Source organism: Pomacea canaliculata, linkage group LG3 (assembly GCF_003073045.1).
Source record: "Pomacea canaliculata isolate SZHN2017 linkage group LG3, ASM307304v1, whole genome shotgun sequence".
NCBI lineage: Eukaryota > Metazoa > Mollusca > Gastropoda > Architaenioglossa > Ampullariidae > Pomacea > Pomacea canaliculata.
In genome coordinates, this window is record NC_037592.1 from 1,019,745 (window position 1) to 1,035,739 (window position 15,995).

The 15,995-nt window shown below is 40.3% G+C and overlaps 1 protein-coding gene and 1 long non-coding RNA gene across 2 annotated transcripts; one reads left to right on the forward strand and one right to left on the reverse strand.

The window, feature by feature from the left end:
* Positions 1-2,639: 2,639 nt before the first annotated feature.
* On the reverse strand, positions 2,640-3,444 carry LOC112559748. The gene is made up of 2 exons (XR_003098360.1): positions 3,316-3,444; positions 2,640-2,865 (listed from the first exon to the last, which is right to left on the reverse strand). It is a non-coding gene; the product is annotated as an uncharacterized LOC112559748 (long non-coding RNA).
* Positions 3,445-4,301: 857 nt separating this feature from the next.
* On the forward strand, positions 4,302-15,876 carry LOC112559747 (pericentrin-like). The gene is made up of 3 exons (XM_025231130.1): positions 4,302-5,196; positions 7,277-7,863; positions 8,209-15,876. The coding sequence occupies exons 1-3, from the start codon at positions 4,452-4,454 to the stop codon at positions 8,215-8,217; spliced, it is 1,341 nt and encodes a 446-aa protein (XP_025086915.1). The 5' UTR covers positions 4,302-4,451; the 3' UTR covers positions 8,218-15,876.
* The last annotated feature ends 119 nt before the right edge of the window (positions 15,877-15,995 follow it).

Consider the following 15,995-nt stretch of genomic DNA (forward strand, 5'->3'; position numbering starts at 1 on the left):
TAGGTGACAGGACACATTACAGTGTACAGGTGTGTAACAGTACACTGAGTGTATGTGATGATAGAACTGCAGCAGTAAGCAGATTGCTGGCGGTATCGATGCACCCATAAATGTAATTATTACAAGTCGCCCAATTAGTATGAAGTGACATTTTCTGATGCCAAAGAAAATCATTACTGTCGATGTCAGATTACATCACATCAGCCCCGAGGCAAGACAGGTGAGCACGCCTGTTCTCAAGCTCACCTGTCACAACTTTATTGCTGTTGCTGGCAGAATGTTGTCACGCGCAGGTAACTTGCTCAGTCATACACGCGTTCGTGCGCGCGCACATGTGCACGTGTGTGTGGTACGTGTTGGTATGTGCGTGTCTGTGTGTTGGGAGGGAGGGTTGGGTCTATTTTAATGGCAGACCGACATAAAGATGCAGCTTTCCTGGCTTTCAGCCGCTACTGATAGCGAGGTGTGACCACCACGTAACATCAGAGTTTGTGGAGAGCAATGTTAGTGAGAGATAAAAACATTGCTGACAACAACCAGGTGGGTGGGGCACGCGGTGTAGGGGTGAAAGGGGTGTGTGTGTCAATGGGTGTTTTACGCCGAGCCAGCAGCTGTAAGACTATCACAAGGCAGCCAGCCCTGTAGAGAGATGCCACATGCAGAGAAATACCGCGGACCCGAGACGAGAACTGAACCCAGGGTTACTCGACACAAAGTAGGATGATAAGGTTAGTGCCACACGCGCAAGGGGCCACACCATGGGTCAGAGGGTACGTGTTGGAGCCTGCCCCACACTGACATCCGGGCACGTTTATGACGTCATCATTGGACAGGAGACAGCGTCTTTCGTGAAGATGTCGCTGAAAGAGGACGCGAAGACTAGAGATGGGTGACCCGGGGCCCAGGGCACTTTTGTTGCTAATCAGCGACAACGGCGGCATTTAAAAGCATTGCCATGGGTTGCTATCGGGGTGACGTGTGTGTCACGTGTGTTTTTTGGGGGAGGATGGAACTGTGTGACAGAAGTAATAACTTCCCTGTCTTGGCTAGAGCTCGGCAGGCCATTTTGTTTGTTTTCCTTACCTAGCTTTCTAAAGGAAGGAGTGAAGTAACTGCCTCCGAGCTCTGAAACTGGCGACGTAGGAAGACGGAGGGAGACCACGTGGTGAGGTGTGTTCGCGGTCTCTGTCGTAACGTACAACCTTTCGTACATAGGACTACTTGTTGTGACAGTCTCTTCGTCGGCATTATGGCTTTGTCAGGGCTATATTCCTCCATCCCTTCCACAAACAAATCCGTTGTAAATTTGAGAGACTTCAAAGCTGGATGCCAGACCGACATTCTGAGAGTAAGTACAATCATGCAAGACTTACTGACGACACTGCTGTGGCTGCCCCCTGGCACGTGTTCACAACAAACTGTCGCTAATCCCTCACAAATGTCCTCGCCCTATACTACAACATTCTTACAGTTTACAACTCTCCCCCTACCATCCTCAAACAACTTCAGTCTGCCTCTAATCACCCCACTCCATACAAATGTCACGGTGATTATGGTAAACTAAAAAGGAGATTCCAATGTTTATGGTCAGCTCATGAGATGGTCCGCTGGTCTAAACATCTTATACCTTAATTATACTTTTACAAAATTGAAGCCCGAAGACTTACTTGCCTGTTCCAGAAATTTGTTGACTAGCTTTCATGTTATTTTGTCGCCTGCTGGTCTGGTAGTGTTCATACTGAATTCACTCATACTGCTTGGATGCGCATGTTTGTGTGTGTGTGTACGTTGTGTGTATGGTGTGTGTGGGCGCTTGCTTGCTTTGCCCGATGTTTTTTTTTTTTTTTGCACGTGCATGGAAAGTAACGGTAAATGAGGACTCTATCCGTGCAGACGATAAGAAGTGTAAGGAGAGCTCCAATTGTGATCCGGGCGGCACCAGGTCGTCTGTAGGTCGCATGGTCCGGGCAGTGCACACAGACGCAAGCCCTTAGAGTAGACAAGATTTGGACCCAGCATCAGTGAAATGGCACATTTTGTTTCCCTCCCTTTTGCTTTCAGCCCGAGTGATGTTTGCTGTTGCAATCAGCAGAGTTTGCCGAGTGCATGTTCACAAGGCAGCCTGCACCTCTTTCCATCATCAAAGATGAGACATTTTCGTGTGCATGTGAGCTAGTGCGTCTTTCAAGGAGGGTGATGGGTGGGTAAATGTATATAGTTGTAATTTAAGATTGTAATCTGAAATCCTATTAGCAGGAGATGAAAGAAGATAATTGCTTTTATAATCTTTTTCAAATTTACATTTGGTACAATCATGTTTTATTCCTTTTTTTCAACCTTTTTTCACGTTTCTTTTTCTGTGTTCATGTTCATTTATTTGTTAAACTTTTGTTTACCATCCTTTTACATATTTGAATATTAATACAGGTGATTCTAACTCATATTTACAAGAACAATACTTCTGGCTTCAGTGATTAACTAGTCTCATACTTTCTGATTGTTTAAAAAGTACAGATGTAATATTAAGTGTGTTTCATGTTCTTTCATTGCCAATTGTATTGTCTTTCAACACCATTCTAACTTTAACTGATGTGTGCTTAATAATAATGAAGAATGAAGAACAATGGCAACACACTGGGTTCTGGCAGTAAAGGGCCATTGGTTCAGATTTAATGGTAATGACTGCAGTTAGTAACATCAGGAGAATACCAAGAATATATTGAGAAATCTTTAGAATCATATGGTCTGCAAAAAAGGTGATTGTCAATTCAGCTTATTCACTGCTTATTCACAACTTGAGGTCACTTCCATAGCAAATGAAGCACAGCGAAGTGGAATCCAGCCAATAGCTCCTAACAGATCGCACTGCGAAATAACATTATGTACATAGGCAAGCTGCAAAGTAGAAGGGAGAAAATGCAGCAGAAGTACATGTAAATATGAAGGTCCAATATTTTTATCCAAATCGAAGCATGACTACAACACAGAAACAAAAGGAAAGCTGATCCCCTCAGCCTCAGGCAAAGGGGCAGGCTGAAAGTTTCTTCCCCATGTTATTAGCCCTGGGGCTTTATGGAGCAAAGGTAAGTGATGATCCCAGGTAAATCAATTCCAAGCATCTTGCTTTCACAGTTAAAATGTGGCATCAAGACTGAAAATGCTGCTTTACCTTTGGGATCATAGTTATAAATCAGTGGCATAGACTCCTTGGGATAAAGTAACATAAAGCAATATCCAAGGGTCCGAACAGTGTGTAATAACTACTGAGGATGTTTTTCCGTGAATACCCTACTTTACCCACAGATAATGACTTACCCTTGCTTCCTGAATATGGTTCCCACTGTTTGTCACAGGAAGCATATTTAGTAGTGCCATGTCATAAGATTGCTAACAGAGTAGAATCTTTCATCACAGGGCTAACTGTCCTTTCCTTTTCAGTTTTTTTTCAGCCAACACATGAGAAAGCATCAGTGAGGCCCTGCCATGGCCTATTTCTGTCATGACCAGTCAAGCTTGTGAATCATGCATCATGAGGAAGTGTCGTCTGAAAGCTGGGATCCATCACCAACTGCTATGCATTGTGTCTCCACAGCTGACCTGACACTGTGTGCAGTTGCCATACACAATTCCACATTTTTTACAAAAAGTTCATTCAAGCAACTGTCCTTAAGTCAAAGAAAGTGCTAGGCTATGGATAAATTTAGTGTAGGTGTTGTGATTATGTTGTGTATCTTCATTCGGCGCTTTCTGTGTGGAAGGCAGTAGCAGAGCTTCTGTGTTTCTGTGAGGACAAAATGTTCATATGCAGGAGTCCATGCTAGGGTTAAGCATCAGCATGGCAGTGAGATTGTTAGAATGCAGGCTTCCTCAGGCTGAAGTGTAGGCTGAGATGGAGCTCAAGATATGGGTGGATGGCATCCAAAGAGTGGTGTGTGGCGCCACCTTGGATACCACTTGTCAGGATGTGGTAGTTGCCCTTGCTCATGCCATGGGCCGCACAGGCCGCTTCACACTGATAGAGAAATGGCGAGACATTGACCGTCCACTGGCCCCTACTGAGTGCCCACTTCGAGTTCTCCATAAGTGGGGGGAGTATGCACCCCAGGTGAAATTTCTGTTGTGTCAGGCTGACTTGGATCAGAAACAGCAGCCATCCAAAGAGAAGACATCCGCCTTTGTGGAAAATCGACCTTTTTTTACACCGAAGTCACTGTCCCTTCATGGGCCAGCATCGGACATGTCTGTGAAACGTGCTTTGACATTCAGTGGTGTGCATGGCACCTCTGCTTCACACTCGTCCTTGCAATCAAATGCTTTGGCACCAACCACAAAGTTGCGCAGAACTCATCTGGGACCAGTCCCTATTGGCAGTGAGAAACATTCATCATCTTTGCTACAGTCATCCTCACATTCATCTCCAAGACATCCTGCGTTGCTAGGAAAGGGCAGCCATGAGCAGCACAAGGAAGCATCACCACCAAAACAGGCACAGCGACATCCAGTGGCACCCCCACGCAAAGCGATTATCACCTGTACTACAACAAGAACAGAATGCTAGGATGGTGCCTCATGATTCTTTAGGTTCACCCCCTTTATCTTCTTCCTCCTCTTCCTCAACTCTTCAGAATTCTGACAGCAGCAGGGTACAGTCTTCTTCAACAGAGAGTTCCCAGCAATGTCAGTCATCTGAGTCAAATTCCCCTGTAAACAGTTTCAGACAATCACATGTTCATTCTAGTTCTGGTCTACAGTCTCAGGGAGTACAGCATTCACGTGGCTACCCACCTGATCCGAAGCAGGTTGAAGAATGCTCGAACCAGTCAAGTCCTTCGCCTCCACTTTTACCTTCATCATTGCCACCCAGTGTCACTGGCAGGGACCTATCACTTGATGACTTGATGCAGGACCACAAAAGCTCCATGGCAGACATAGAGACTTCAGTCACAGGCAGGGATCATTCTCATCAAGCTAGTTTGGAGATTGAGGAGTATGACCTGGACAGCAACTTCCCGGACACATACAAAGACTTCAGTGGGAATGAGTGGCCTGCAGTGACTGTAGAGTATCGACTGGAGGATGGGTTGGGGCCAGGTGGCGCTCATGTGGAGAATGAACATGCCAAGCTGGTGAGACTTGTTGACATGCAGCAGGAACGCATGAAGACGCAGGAGTCACAGATTGATCTAATTAACACAGGTATAGTATTCATTGACAAATATAAACATCAATTATCTATCTAAGGCTGCTTTTAACTCGGATAAGATGATTATTAACACAAGTAAAAAGTTCATTTGGGCTTGAACACTATTATGGTGGTAATTATAAATATTTGAAGTAAATTCATTAACACAGGCATGGCTTGAACAAAGAAAGTTAGTTCTATGATCTTGACAAGGGGTAGTAGACTTTAAGTGGTTCACTGTTTTTAGGGCACATGGAAGACTGAGCTTGACCCTTTTCTTCTGATGCAGTGGCGTAGGAATCAGGGGGCGAGGGAGGCAGCTGCCCCCTCAAAAAAAAAGATTCTAAGGAGGCAAGAATGTGAATGTTGTTCACTGTCAGCATGAAGTTTTCCCCCATAGAGGGTGTCTTAAGACGAGATATGAACCCTGGGTTTTTAACTGCAGTGGTGACAAGCAAATTCTCTGCTGTTAGTTTCTGTAACAATCTTTACCAGGCACCCCTGTGCAGCCTTTGACATAATATATGTCTAAATATAGTGTATAATGTTTATAGTAATTTATGTTTGCCAGTGGTAGTCATCATAAAAGAAACATGCGTGGAATTGCATTTGTTTCAACAAATATAGAGTAAAACCTTTCCTTCTGTGACCTCTTAGACATGTCTCCACAAATTTTGACAGTCGTGTTTTGCAATATAAATTTCATTCCTATGACTACCTCCCAACACAACTTATGACCGACAGTTTGTACACTATTATCAACTATTTTGCAGAAATCATTTTCTGAAAAAAAAATGAAGTAAATTTTAAAATAGACAATTTCTGGCCAACCATTTGCCTTATATAATGACTTTCAGCAGAATTAACATAAATCCAAAACATTTTAAAAGAGGTTATTCCTTGTTACTCCTTGGGGAGCATAGGCTGCAACAACACCTCGCCAGCGACCCGGTTTGGACCCCTGTGGTCCCCACGTTCTTTTTGCCTTGCTCTCTACTCTTCTTTCCCAAGTCTACTTTGGTCTCCCAACTCTCCTCTTTCCCTGAGGGTTCCAGTCAAGAAGTAAATTTTAAAATAGACAAAATCTGGCCAACCATTTGCCTTATATAATGACTTCCTGCAGAATTAACTTAAATTCAAAATATTTTAAAAGAGACCTTGGTTATTGTTGTCTGTTTACCAGTCCACCAGATTTCTTCCATTTCAGTTATAATCTATTAAAAACTTTTATTTTCATATACAATATGGATTTTGGGCACAGAATGTGGAAAATAGTGACTGGGAATATGAATTCTTGTGACAGACATTGTGTCACTTTGGAGAGTGATTCTATAAATTTTCAACCAAGCGCAGCAATAGTAGAATTAATAAATGTCTCCAAGCTTAAGAAAAAATGATAAAGAAAAGCACTATGACATGGTTTCAACATTTAAATAAATAAACATGAATCTGTAGATGTTTGAAGTCTTGGTTTGTGGAATAAAAGCAAACTGGTCAACTTCCCTTCTAAGACCTCTCTCACAACCTGATTTAGGTGAATTTTTAGCCTGTCTTAATGGGAAGGTTTGGCTGTATTGTGCTTTGCTGTGAAATTCTGAAGAAGTTATCATGTATGTGAAGGAAGGCAACACATGATAGGTGTTATACCATTGTTATAGACATTGAAGTGGGTAGATAGATCATTTTTGTGATGTGTATAGTGCACATAGTTTAATTTCATAATTTGCAAAATTAACTTCAAGAATTTTGAGGTATTTGATATGCAATACTTATCAGGAGACCATTGGCCTCTGGCCTAGAGGGTGGAAGCAATGTGGAGGAGATGACATGTTAATTCTTCCCTGAAGATTTTGAAATGCTGAATTGAGTGGCATTTAGCACAGATTGAGCTCTGACATTTTGTTTTAGAGAGAGGAATCTTTCACATTATTATGAATAGTAGTAACAACACTATACACAATACACTATAAATACATGCACATCAGACCCAAACTTGCACAGTCCATTACAACTATGCAGTGTGGAGCAGGTTGATATTATGCAAATTGCATTATGTAAACAAGAAAAGTAATGTAACTGGTTTGTTGATTTCAGAAATTACCTCCCTTGAGGAATGTGAACGAGAGTACGAGGAGAATCTGCAGGACATTTTGGTGGAGCTGCTGCAGCTGGAGAATGTGGAGAGGGATCTTGAACCTGAGCTGTCTAGGCTGGAGAATGTGGAGTGGGATAATGTCTTGGATGGTGAGAAAAAATGTGAGCAGGATTTAAAATGTCAGATTGCTGACTGTCAAGCCCAGATTGATGTCTACCAAGAGAAAATTGAGCAGCTTCAGCAGAGAGAGAGGGATCTCACTGAAGAGATTGAAGCAGAGAAAGTGAGAATCCAACATGAAGAAGACATCTTGAAAGCAGAGGAAGCAAGAGCTCAAGAAGAGGCTGACAAGCTGGGCATTGAGGTTGAGAGCCTTCAGGGGCAGCTGCAGGAGTTGCACAAAACAGCTGGAGAAAGAGAAGTGGTGTTAAGGGAACTAGACACTGCTTTAAAATCTGCAGAAATTGATTTGCAAGAGAGACAATGTCAGTTGCTTGAGCTGGAGGAGAACTTGAAGGAGGAGAACTTGAAATGTTATCTTCAAATCCTTCCAAAGATGATCTTCAGCGACAGGAGAGTGGAGAAAGTAAGTAAGATATAAAGAATATTAAAATGTACAGAGTAGTGTTAAGAAAATGTAGTTTACAATGCAAAACTAGGTCTGTAGAGTGGAATAAAGGCAAACAATATATGTTATTCAGTGCATATTAAGCTTTGTGAATGTCTGTAAAAGCATACAGAGAGAAGACTCTATCCAGATAATAAAATGAAATCAAAAAAGATTTCTTGCATGTGTTTTTGCTTGTCAGATAATAGCCAACCCTGCATTCAAGCAAATTTTATTGTGCAAATTTAGATTTTCAATGTTTATAGTAAGTTTTAGATTACTCTGGCATGATTTGTAATCACTTTGCTACTTTCCTTCCTCCAGCTATTCTGAAGATCCTTGAAGGCCGACTTTCTCCACGACTGCCAGCTGCTTCAGGTCCCATGCCAGAGAATGCTACCTTGCCACCTTTTATCTCTGCTTTGGCTCCCAAAAACCCGAGTGGAGTCTGGGTTTGATAACCTATAAAACATGGTGGCAACACCTAAATATAAACTGAAGTTTGATCTGAGGACCCAGAAAACTTGTTCACACCATGTCACTTCTGACTGCAGTGGGCTTTACAAATCTGCATCCATTTTGAGTTAGATGGCTCAGAAAATTTGGTTGTGTCACCTTTTAAGCTGCTTATGCCCTCAGACCTGAGCGGAATTGAGGACTGATGATTCAAACAAATCTTTTATCGTGTCATTGGTCTCCATAGAGGTAGGATAGATTTTGGTCGTAACTCAGTCCGGTGTCGGGGTAGGACTTCTACCTGCTGACTGGTTTGATGACTAGTGCCAGTGTTTCACCCAAACTCAGTTGGTACCAGAGCTGGGCTCTGCTTTGTAAAATAACATTTTGAGGTCTGGAGATAGTCAGCTCACAGCTGACACAGACCTGGAATGACCCGTGATGTGTCATACATTCCAAGAAACTGAAATGTTTCCATGGTACATGCTGCATATAGTGACATCGTCACAAATTCATGATCTTGTTCATTTATAAAGTAAATTCTTGAATGGCTGACAGTGCATCACAAATTTCATAAACTCGTTCATTCCTGTGATCGTCAGGTGCTAACATTCTCTTTTACAGAAGACAAATGAACAACAGATGACAGTAATACTAATGCTCATACTGATGACTCTTGCCAAACATTTTGAGAGGAAAACAATTTGATGTGATCTTAAATAAAAGCACACACATACACACACTTCCTAGTTGTAGAACAATAATAATGATAATGAGGATTTATAGAGTGCTTTTCCTATGATTTGCTCATAGCGCTTTACATAAATAATATACAGGCTGAACCACCAGCAACCATGCACCCATATTCGCATACAGCAGACGTGCTCACTTCTACAACCACATCCACTCATACACAAGTTACAGAAATGTGTTTTGCACCCATGTGGTCAGGACAATAGCACGATGAATCATATAATTAGCTTCGAAACAGTCACCCAATCTCAAACCTGTTAGTGCTGGACAGTACAGCAACTCAGCGTTTGATCAGCCGCTTCACACACAAAAAACATTCAAAAATAAAGAGCAGTTTTAGATCAAGGCTAATCGTCATGGCCAATTGAGAGCATGTTTGCAAGCTGCTGTATGGTAGAAAATGCCATTGTTGCTTTCGTGATATGTTTTTTTAGTTGTGCAATGGGATGGTCAGTCTGTTTAGAGCCAGTAAATGTGCAAAGTGCTTTGTGTGAAAAGTAAGCCAGCAGAAAACATTAGTATTGTCAAATACAACCAAAAAAAATGAAAAGTGGGATACTTCATGTGATCTTATCTGTGATCTAAGGCTCATGCAGCAGTTCTTTGTTTCACTTTTTGCTGGATCTTAATTACTTAATTATAGACTAAGCTTTATATATTTTTTAAAAGTTTGCCTTTTGCTTGTTTTTAACATTCCTCTATTGATGTTTGTTGAGCTTGTTTGAAACTGGATTCCACAGAACCAAAAACAAAAATGTTGAGCTCACTACATCTTCGAGAAAGTTAAGGTGAAGATTTCTAACCAGTGGTCAAATATTTCCTGAACAGCTACATATCTCTGTTCTTTACAATGCTTCTATCAGTTATTCTGTCAGAAGTCTCAATATCAGATGGCAAATTTAGGGTAGATCATGTGTTATTTATCTGTAATCATTGTTTTCCCTCTTTGTACACAATTGTTCAGCCATTTTTTTTAAATGTGAATTGTTCTGGTCAGAAGTGTATATTACTGCACAGTTAACCTGGACAAGTGTGCATAGCTGCCAAAATTTGTATAAAAAAAAAGACTTATGATGCGCACATATTTTCTACGGGTTAGATAAGCTTTTGAGGTTATAGATTTTCTTAGGTACAGTCCTAGCTGATTATTTCACAACTCATTATCTCACCATCTCTTATCTTGACAAACCTGCCTCTTGCCACACATTGTGGTAAAACAAATTTCCCTCAATTCTTCCTTATGTGGATCATATACGGTCTTTCTCTTCTGCTTTGATTTATGCTAAAGATGTGTATTGGATGTGTTAGGTAATGAACTGATGATGCATATACTGCACCTTAAGCCAGATGATAAGATAAATTTGTAGAATACATTTCCCTATGGGAGGTGAGCTCAATGTACTGTACACAAAGGACAACGAAGAAAGACCAGCACTAGAAAACTGATGGCACTGTGGCAAACAGGAAGAGCTTGGACAAAGACGAGGAATTGTGATGTGAGTAGGACATTGTGCTGGATTATGAAAGATATTTCTTACGAAAGAAGTGGATTTTGAGGCTGGACTTGAAAGCTTCCATCATAGACATAGCTTGAAGGGAAAATGAGCTGAGAAGAAGAATCTGCCAGATTTCTCTCATCTGATGGGTGGCACAGAGGAGTTAGCACGTGTACTCATTAGTAAAAGCATTTGTCATCAACTTCTGACTTTTGGGCTTGAAACTGACCAGGCATCATAATTTCAGTGTTAGGTAAATCATCTGAACATTTTGATAGTTGTGCAAGGTTTTCTTTCAAATACAGAGGTGAAAATTAAGCAACGAAAAAATGTTATTATGAGCAGTTGTGATACTTTTACATACAGACACATTCGACTTGAGTAAAAATGATAAATGCCGAGAGCTGTTTAGAACAGTAAAAAATGTTTGACTTAATTTATACGCTTCAATTTGGACTTTTCCATCTGCAAAGGGGTTTTTTTTTAATTTTTTTTTGTTTGCTTCCCTATTCTATATTTACCTCTGTCAACATGAGCCAACATCTGTCAAGTTTTTATGAGACTTTTGTGACAGTCTGCGGCTGTGTACACCCACCTGTACAAGTGCCTTACCAGAAGTTGTGAAACAAGATTCCATATCTATGTTAAACGACAATCTTACTAAGCCTTATTCTTTTTTTTTTGGCACTAATTTTTTTTTTATTCCTGCAAAACTGCATAAAAGGTGACAGGAGAGACAGGATGAACACATGTGAAAATATCCTTGTTCGTCAGACAGTTGGCGACCCACGTAGTATTAAATGAAGTAAATCAAAAAATGAAATTGAAGTGAAACAGTGTACAGAAAAAACAATAAAAGGAACAGACGTATGGTAAGTTGAATTCAAGTTCTGGTCTGCTTTGTCAGTGTCAGCTTGCTTGTGCACTTTAAGGAAATACTTTTTCATGGTTCTGAAAGTGGACCCTTACAGCGACAACCACAGGACGATTCCTGATATGTTCAGTGGCACATCTGAAACTGGTACACGTGATGTATCTCTTTAGCTGGCTTGGGAGATGTAAAATATATTTTGAGTTGTATGACTGTTCAGCTCTATGGTTTATTTATGAGAAACTGTTCAAGAAACATTTTTGATTGAAGGGCGTTTTCATGTTTCCCTACAACCATCTAGGGGAAGGGAGAGAACGGACTAAACTATTTCTATTGTTATATTAAAAACAAATTCATATATTTTGTCATCCTTATTGTTAGAAAAATTGTAAAAGAAGTTATTTATGGAAATTGTTGCCTTACTTATTGACAAGTAGCAGAAATATAAAGTATAAAACATTCCAGATTAGAAACTAGTCTTTAATGTTTAGGGATTTCACAACTCTGGCCAAATTATACAACGACCATTGCATCCTTTAAAGGCCAAACTGTTTGCTTATGGCAGGACAGAATGGTTCAGCCTAAGCGAGGTAAGGAGCACATGCAGGGCAGGCAACCTCATTGATCAACCTTAGTGGTTATTGGTCTACCTTAGTGGCTATTGGTCTACCTTAGTGGTCATTAATCTAGCTTAGTGGTCATTTGCTTACCCTAGTGATCATTGGTCAACCTTAGTGGTCATTGGTCACTGCTTCCATCTGGCCCGACAAGTGCCCTTGCCTCTCCCTGCCAGATGGAATTCATTCTTGTCAGACAGTGAAGGTCTTTAACTGAATGAATAAAAGAGCAATTTGTAAAACTGTGAAAACTGTGGTCTTTGGTCTTTTCATTATTAAAAAAAACATATTCACATTACTTGCCTATGTGCTTATTTCCCGCTCAAAATACAATGAGACAACAAAGGACACTGCTCACTGACTCACTATATCACCAGGTGTTCAAAAGGAAAAAAACTTGATAGACATCGAATGTCTTTATGTAGTCAGTGGTCTTAATTTTGCCAGGAGTGTCAAGCAACTGTCCCTTCAGACAACTTGTGCATCATGCCATGGCTTACTTTAAGATGTAGTGGAGTAGTAGCAGTAAGCAAGTCATGTTGTGGTTGCCTCTGCACTCGGATTCCTTTACTCATGTGGCATTTACAGCCTACCTCAGAACAAGCACCTACTGTATCAATTTCTGCAACTTGATTCACATGCTTTTGCTGTGACTTCCATCTCGCTGTTGAGAGATGTGCTACATAAATTATTTTTATGTAAGCACTAATATTTTCTCAGTTTTCTGTAGGGGCTTGATAACAAATATTGTAAGACTGAGTGATTATTAAAGAAGCATTGTATAATTGATAGCAGAAGTATTCTGTGATTGGATGATTTGTAACAGAAGCATTGTGTGATTGGATGATTTGTAACAGAAGTATTCTGTGATTGGATGATTTGTAACAGAAGTATTGTGTGATTGGATGACTGGTAATGAAAGTATTTTATGATTGGGTGATTGGTAATGGGAATTCGTCTCGCTGCAGCTTGTTAATAAAATCTTCTTGCAGTTGTTTATGTGTACTTACGGTGTACTTAGTAAGCCAGATTTATTGATTTGTTTTGACAACTGAATATTTCTTCAGTTAATAGCAAAGGTTAGATGGATGTGGTGATGTTCTTTGAAGAAGAGGTCACAGACAAGCCACTCCTACATAAACTCTTTTTTTGTTTTTTTGTAGGAGTAGCGGGTGTGTGTGTGGGCGCTAATCAACAGTTTTATCGGAGTGAACACCTGAGTGGTGAGGAGGAGAAGTTGACAAAATGGTCTTAAAAATAAAATTTTGACTGGAAATGCCCTCCTGTATCATTTGATTTATCTGTCAAAAAAAAAATGTTAGGGACATACCAATATTAAACAATTTTTTTTCCAAGTGTGCATAAGGATGTATGTATTTATGCAACACATCATTTTAAGTAGTATGATCCAACAATTGTATACAAATAAGATTTGTTGAATAGTAGCTGTCCTGAGTGTTGACAGTGTGTATGTGTGTACATATGCAAATGAACATGAAAACTTTGACCCTTTTTTTAAAAATAGCCACCATATTCTCATGAGAGTTGATGCAAAGATGTATGAGTGGACAGCGTATTGTACTGTATGTACCAAGTAATGAGTGCATGTGCCAAAGCAAGGAATGATTTAGAAGTGTGGAAGCAGAAAGCATACTGAGTAGTGCTGAGCGAGATCATGCTGTGGAGCTCATTTCCTGATGTGTGCATGCCCATTGCAGAAGATATTCACAAAGGTGAACTTAAACTAAATAGTGAAATTGTGAACCTTGGTGAGGCATGATGCTAAGTGTCATATGAATCAAGCAATGAGAGAATACTCAATAGAATGTTGCATGAACTCTGTAGTGTGCGATGTCAGATGTTAATACAGCGTGCTGTTACTGGAACTATGATACACAGTGATTGGATGTTCGTGAAATGTGATTGGATCGTGAAGGTTCATAGTGATTGGATGTTGGTGTTGAGATTGAATGGTGAAGTAGAGTGACTGAATGGTAAGTGCACTTTGACTATATGTTGGTGCTGACTACATGGCGAGATGTAGTAAGTGGACATAAAACTTGTGTTCACTTAAGGTGTGCGGATTTATTTAGTAATGAAATGCTGAAGTACCGTGACTGCATCCCAGTGTTATTGGATGGTTGTTGTTTATTGTGAATGTTGAAGTACACAGTGCTGCTTGTAAAAGGAGCCTGCTTGAAATCAGTATGCTTATGAACAGAGTGGACTGTACTGCTATATACAGTATGATTGGACTTGATTGATAAAATGACATTAAAAGTTTAGAAGACAGTCAGTGACTGCTGACACCAAAGTACATCAACCTTTTGACCTTAAGGTGTTCATTTCAGTTGATAAACATTATGTATCAAATTCTCATCCACCGATTCAGTTTTAGCTTTCTGTATCTTAACTGTAGTGAGTTTTGTGGAGGTTTTTTTAGCATTTTATTGTTAAATGGATTTTTGTAATGAGGTTTCCAGCTCATTTACAGACTTGGCTATACCTAGATAAAAGCACATGGTCTCCATGGTGTCCATTTTGCTAGGTGCTGTCTACGCAATGTGTGCCATTCTGCAACTTGCTGAAGATTCTATTTCTATGGTAAGGTTCACAGCACTGTCAAGGTCTGCTGTGGACACATGCAGTGACACACTTTGTTGTAGTGCTAGTATTCTGTTTGAGATCCACAAAGACACTTTAAATGACACCAGCAGCTCTCTGGGCCAGGATTTTTGTAGGACTGGCAAGATTCTTTCTGAAGTCCACCAAGACATGTTGTGAGACTTTAAATGACATCAGCAGCTCTTTGGGCCAGAATTTTAGTAGCACTTGCCAGATACTCTCACTATTTTGGAAAAGTTTTCAAGTGGCACCGACATAGTTCTCCCTGTTTCAGTATTATGGGGCAGATTTTCTGCCATGCTGCACCGTGCAGCAAAGGTTGCAGTACATGTCTTTTTGTGAGGAACCGAAGACTTTGCTGACGTGGTTTAGTGCAGTCAGCAGTTGAAACAGACGTGTTGCAATTTTCACCTGATTAATTAGTGCAGCACAATACACCTTTATTGTCTCATGAGAAAAGTTCATGTACTCATTGGGTTAGTGTTGTTCTTATGTATCAAGTGTTCCTAACGTGATAGTCCCATTATATAACACTCCTTACATGATACTTCTGTTATATAATGTGCTCCTTACGTGATACTTCCGTTATATAACGTGCTTCTTGCGTGATAGTTCCATGATATGAAATGTTTGTGTTCCTTACATGATAATATTTTGAGGACACGCTCCTTACGCTGTTAGATGTCATGTTTTGATGGTACCTTTTATCATGTATGTACACATTGTTGATATGCATTTCATGCCATCTTCTCACCGAAGCTCGCATTGCTGACTATAATCAAGACTTTCTTACCGCCAGTCATATTTGTGAACATGGGAAACTTGCACAAGTAGGAATTGTAAGTGTAATATCTGTGACAGAGAAAAGTTATTTTTTAGGTGGGTATTGTGAGAAAACAATGCTGATCCCAGCGAATCAAGTTCATTTGAAGTATTACTTTTTTTCTAAAAGTTTGATTGCATGCTGATGTAAAAAATGTTGTATGATAAGCTTTATGAAGTATGAATGAGGCATGTTAGTTTGGTGATGTCTAAATGTAGTGTGACCACTTGTTTTGCCGCTCGAATGCCTTGCTTATGAACTAGATGGTGAAGAGGAGCGCCTGGTACCGGTCATCTCTGTCAGGAGTGAAGATGTGGCACTGAGAGTCCAGTAAATAAGCTCATACTCTCACTCTTTGCCTTCTCTTTGTGTGTGTGCCTGGCTAAATGGTCGACACTCTTTTCTTCACCTAACCCCGAGTTAGATACAGTGGATAAATCAAGGCATTTTTAGCATAGAAATGGGCTTTG

Bases quoted from the DNA above. Each gene is read 5' to 3' on its own strand.
- LOC112559747 (XM_025231130.1), top strand. From the start codon at position 4,452: ATGAGCAGCACAAGGAAGCATCACCACCAAAACAGGCACAGCGACATC. The intron at 5,197-7,276 runs GTATAGTATTCA...TGTTGATTTCAG, and splicing joins GATTGATCTAATTAACACAG to AAATTACCTCCCTTGAGGAA.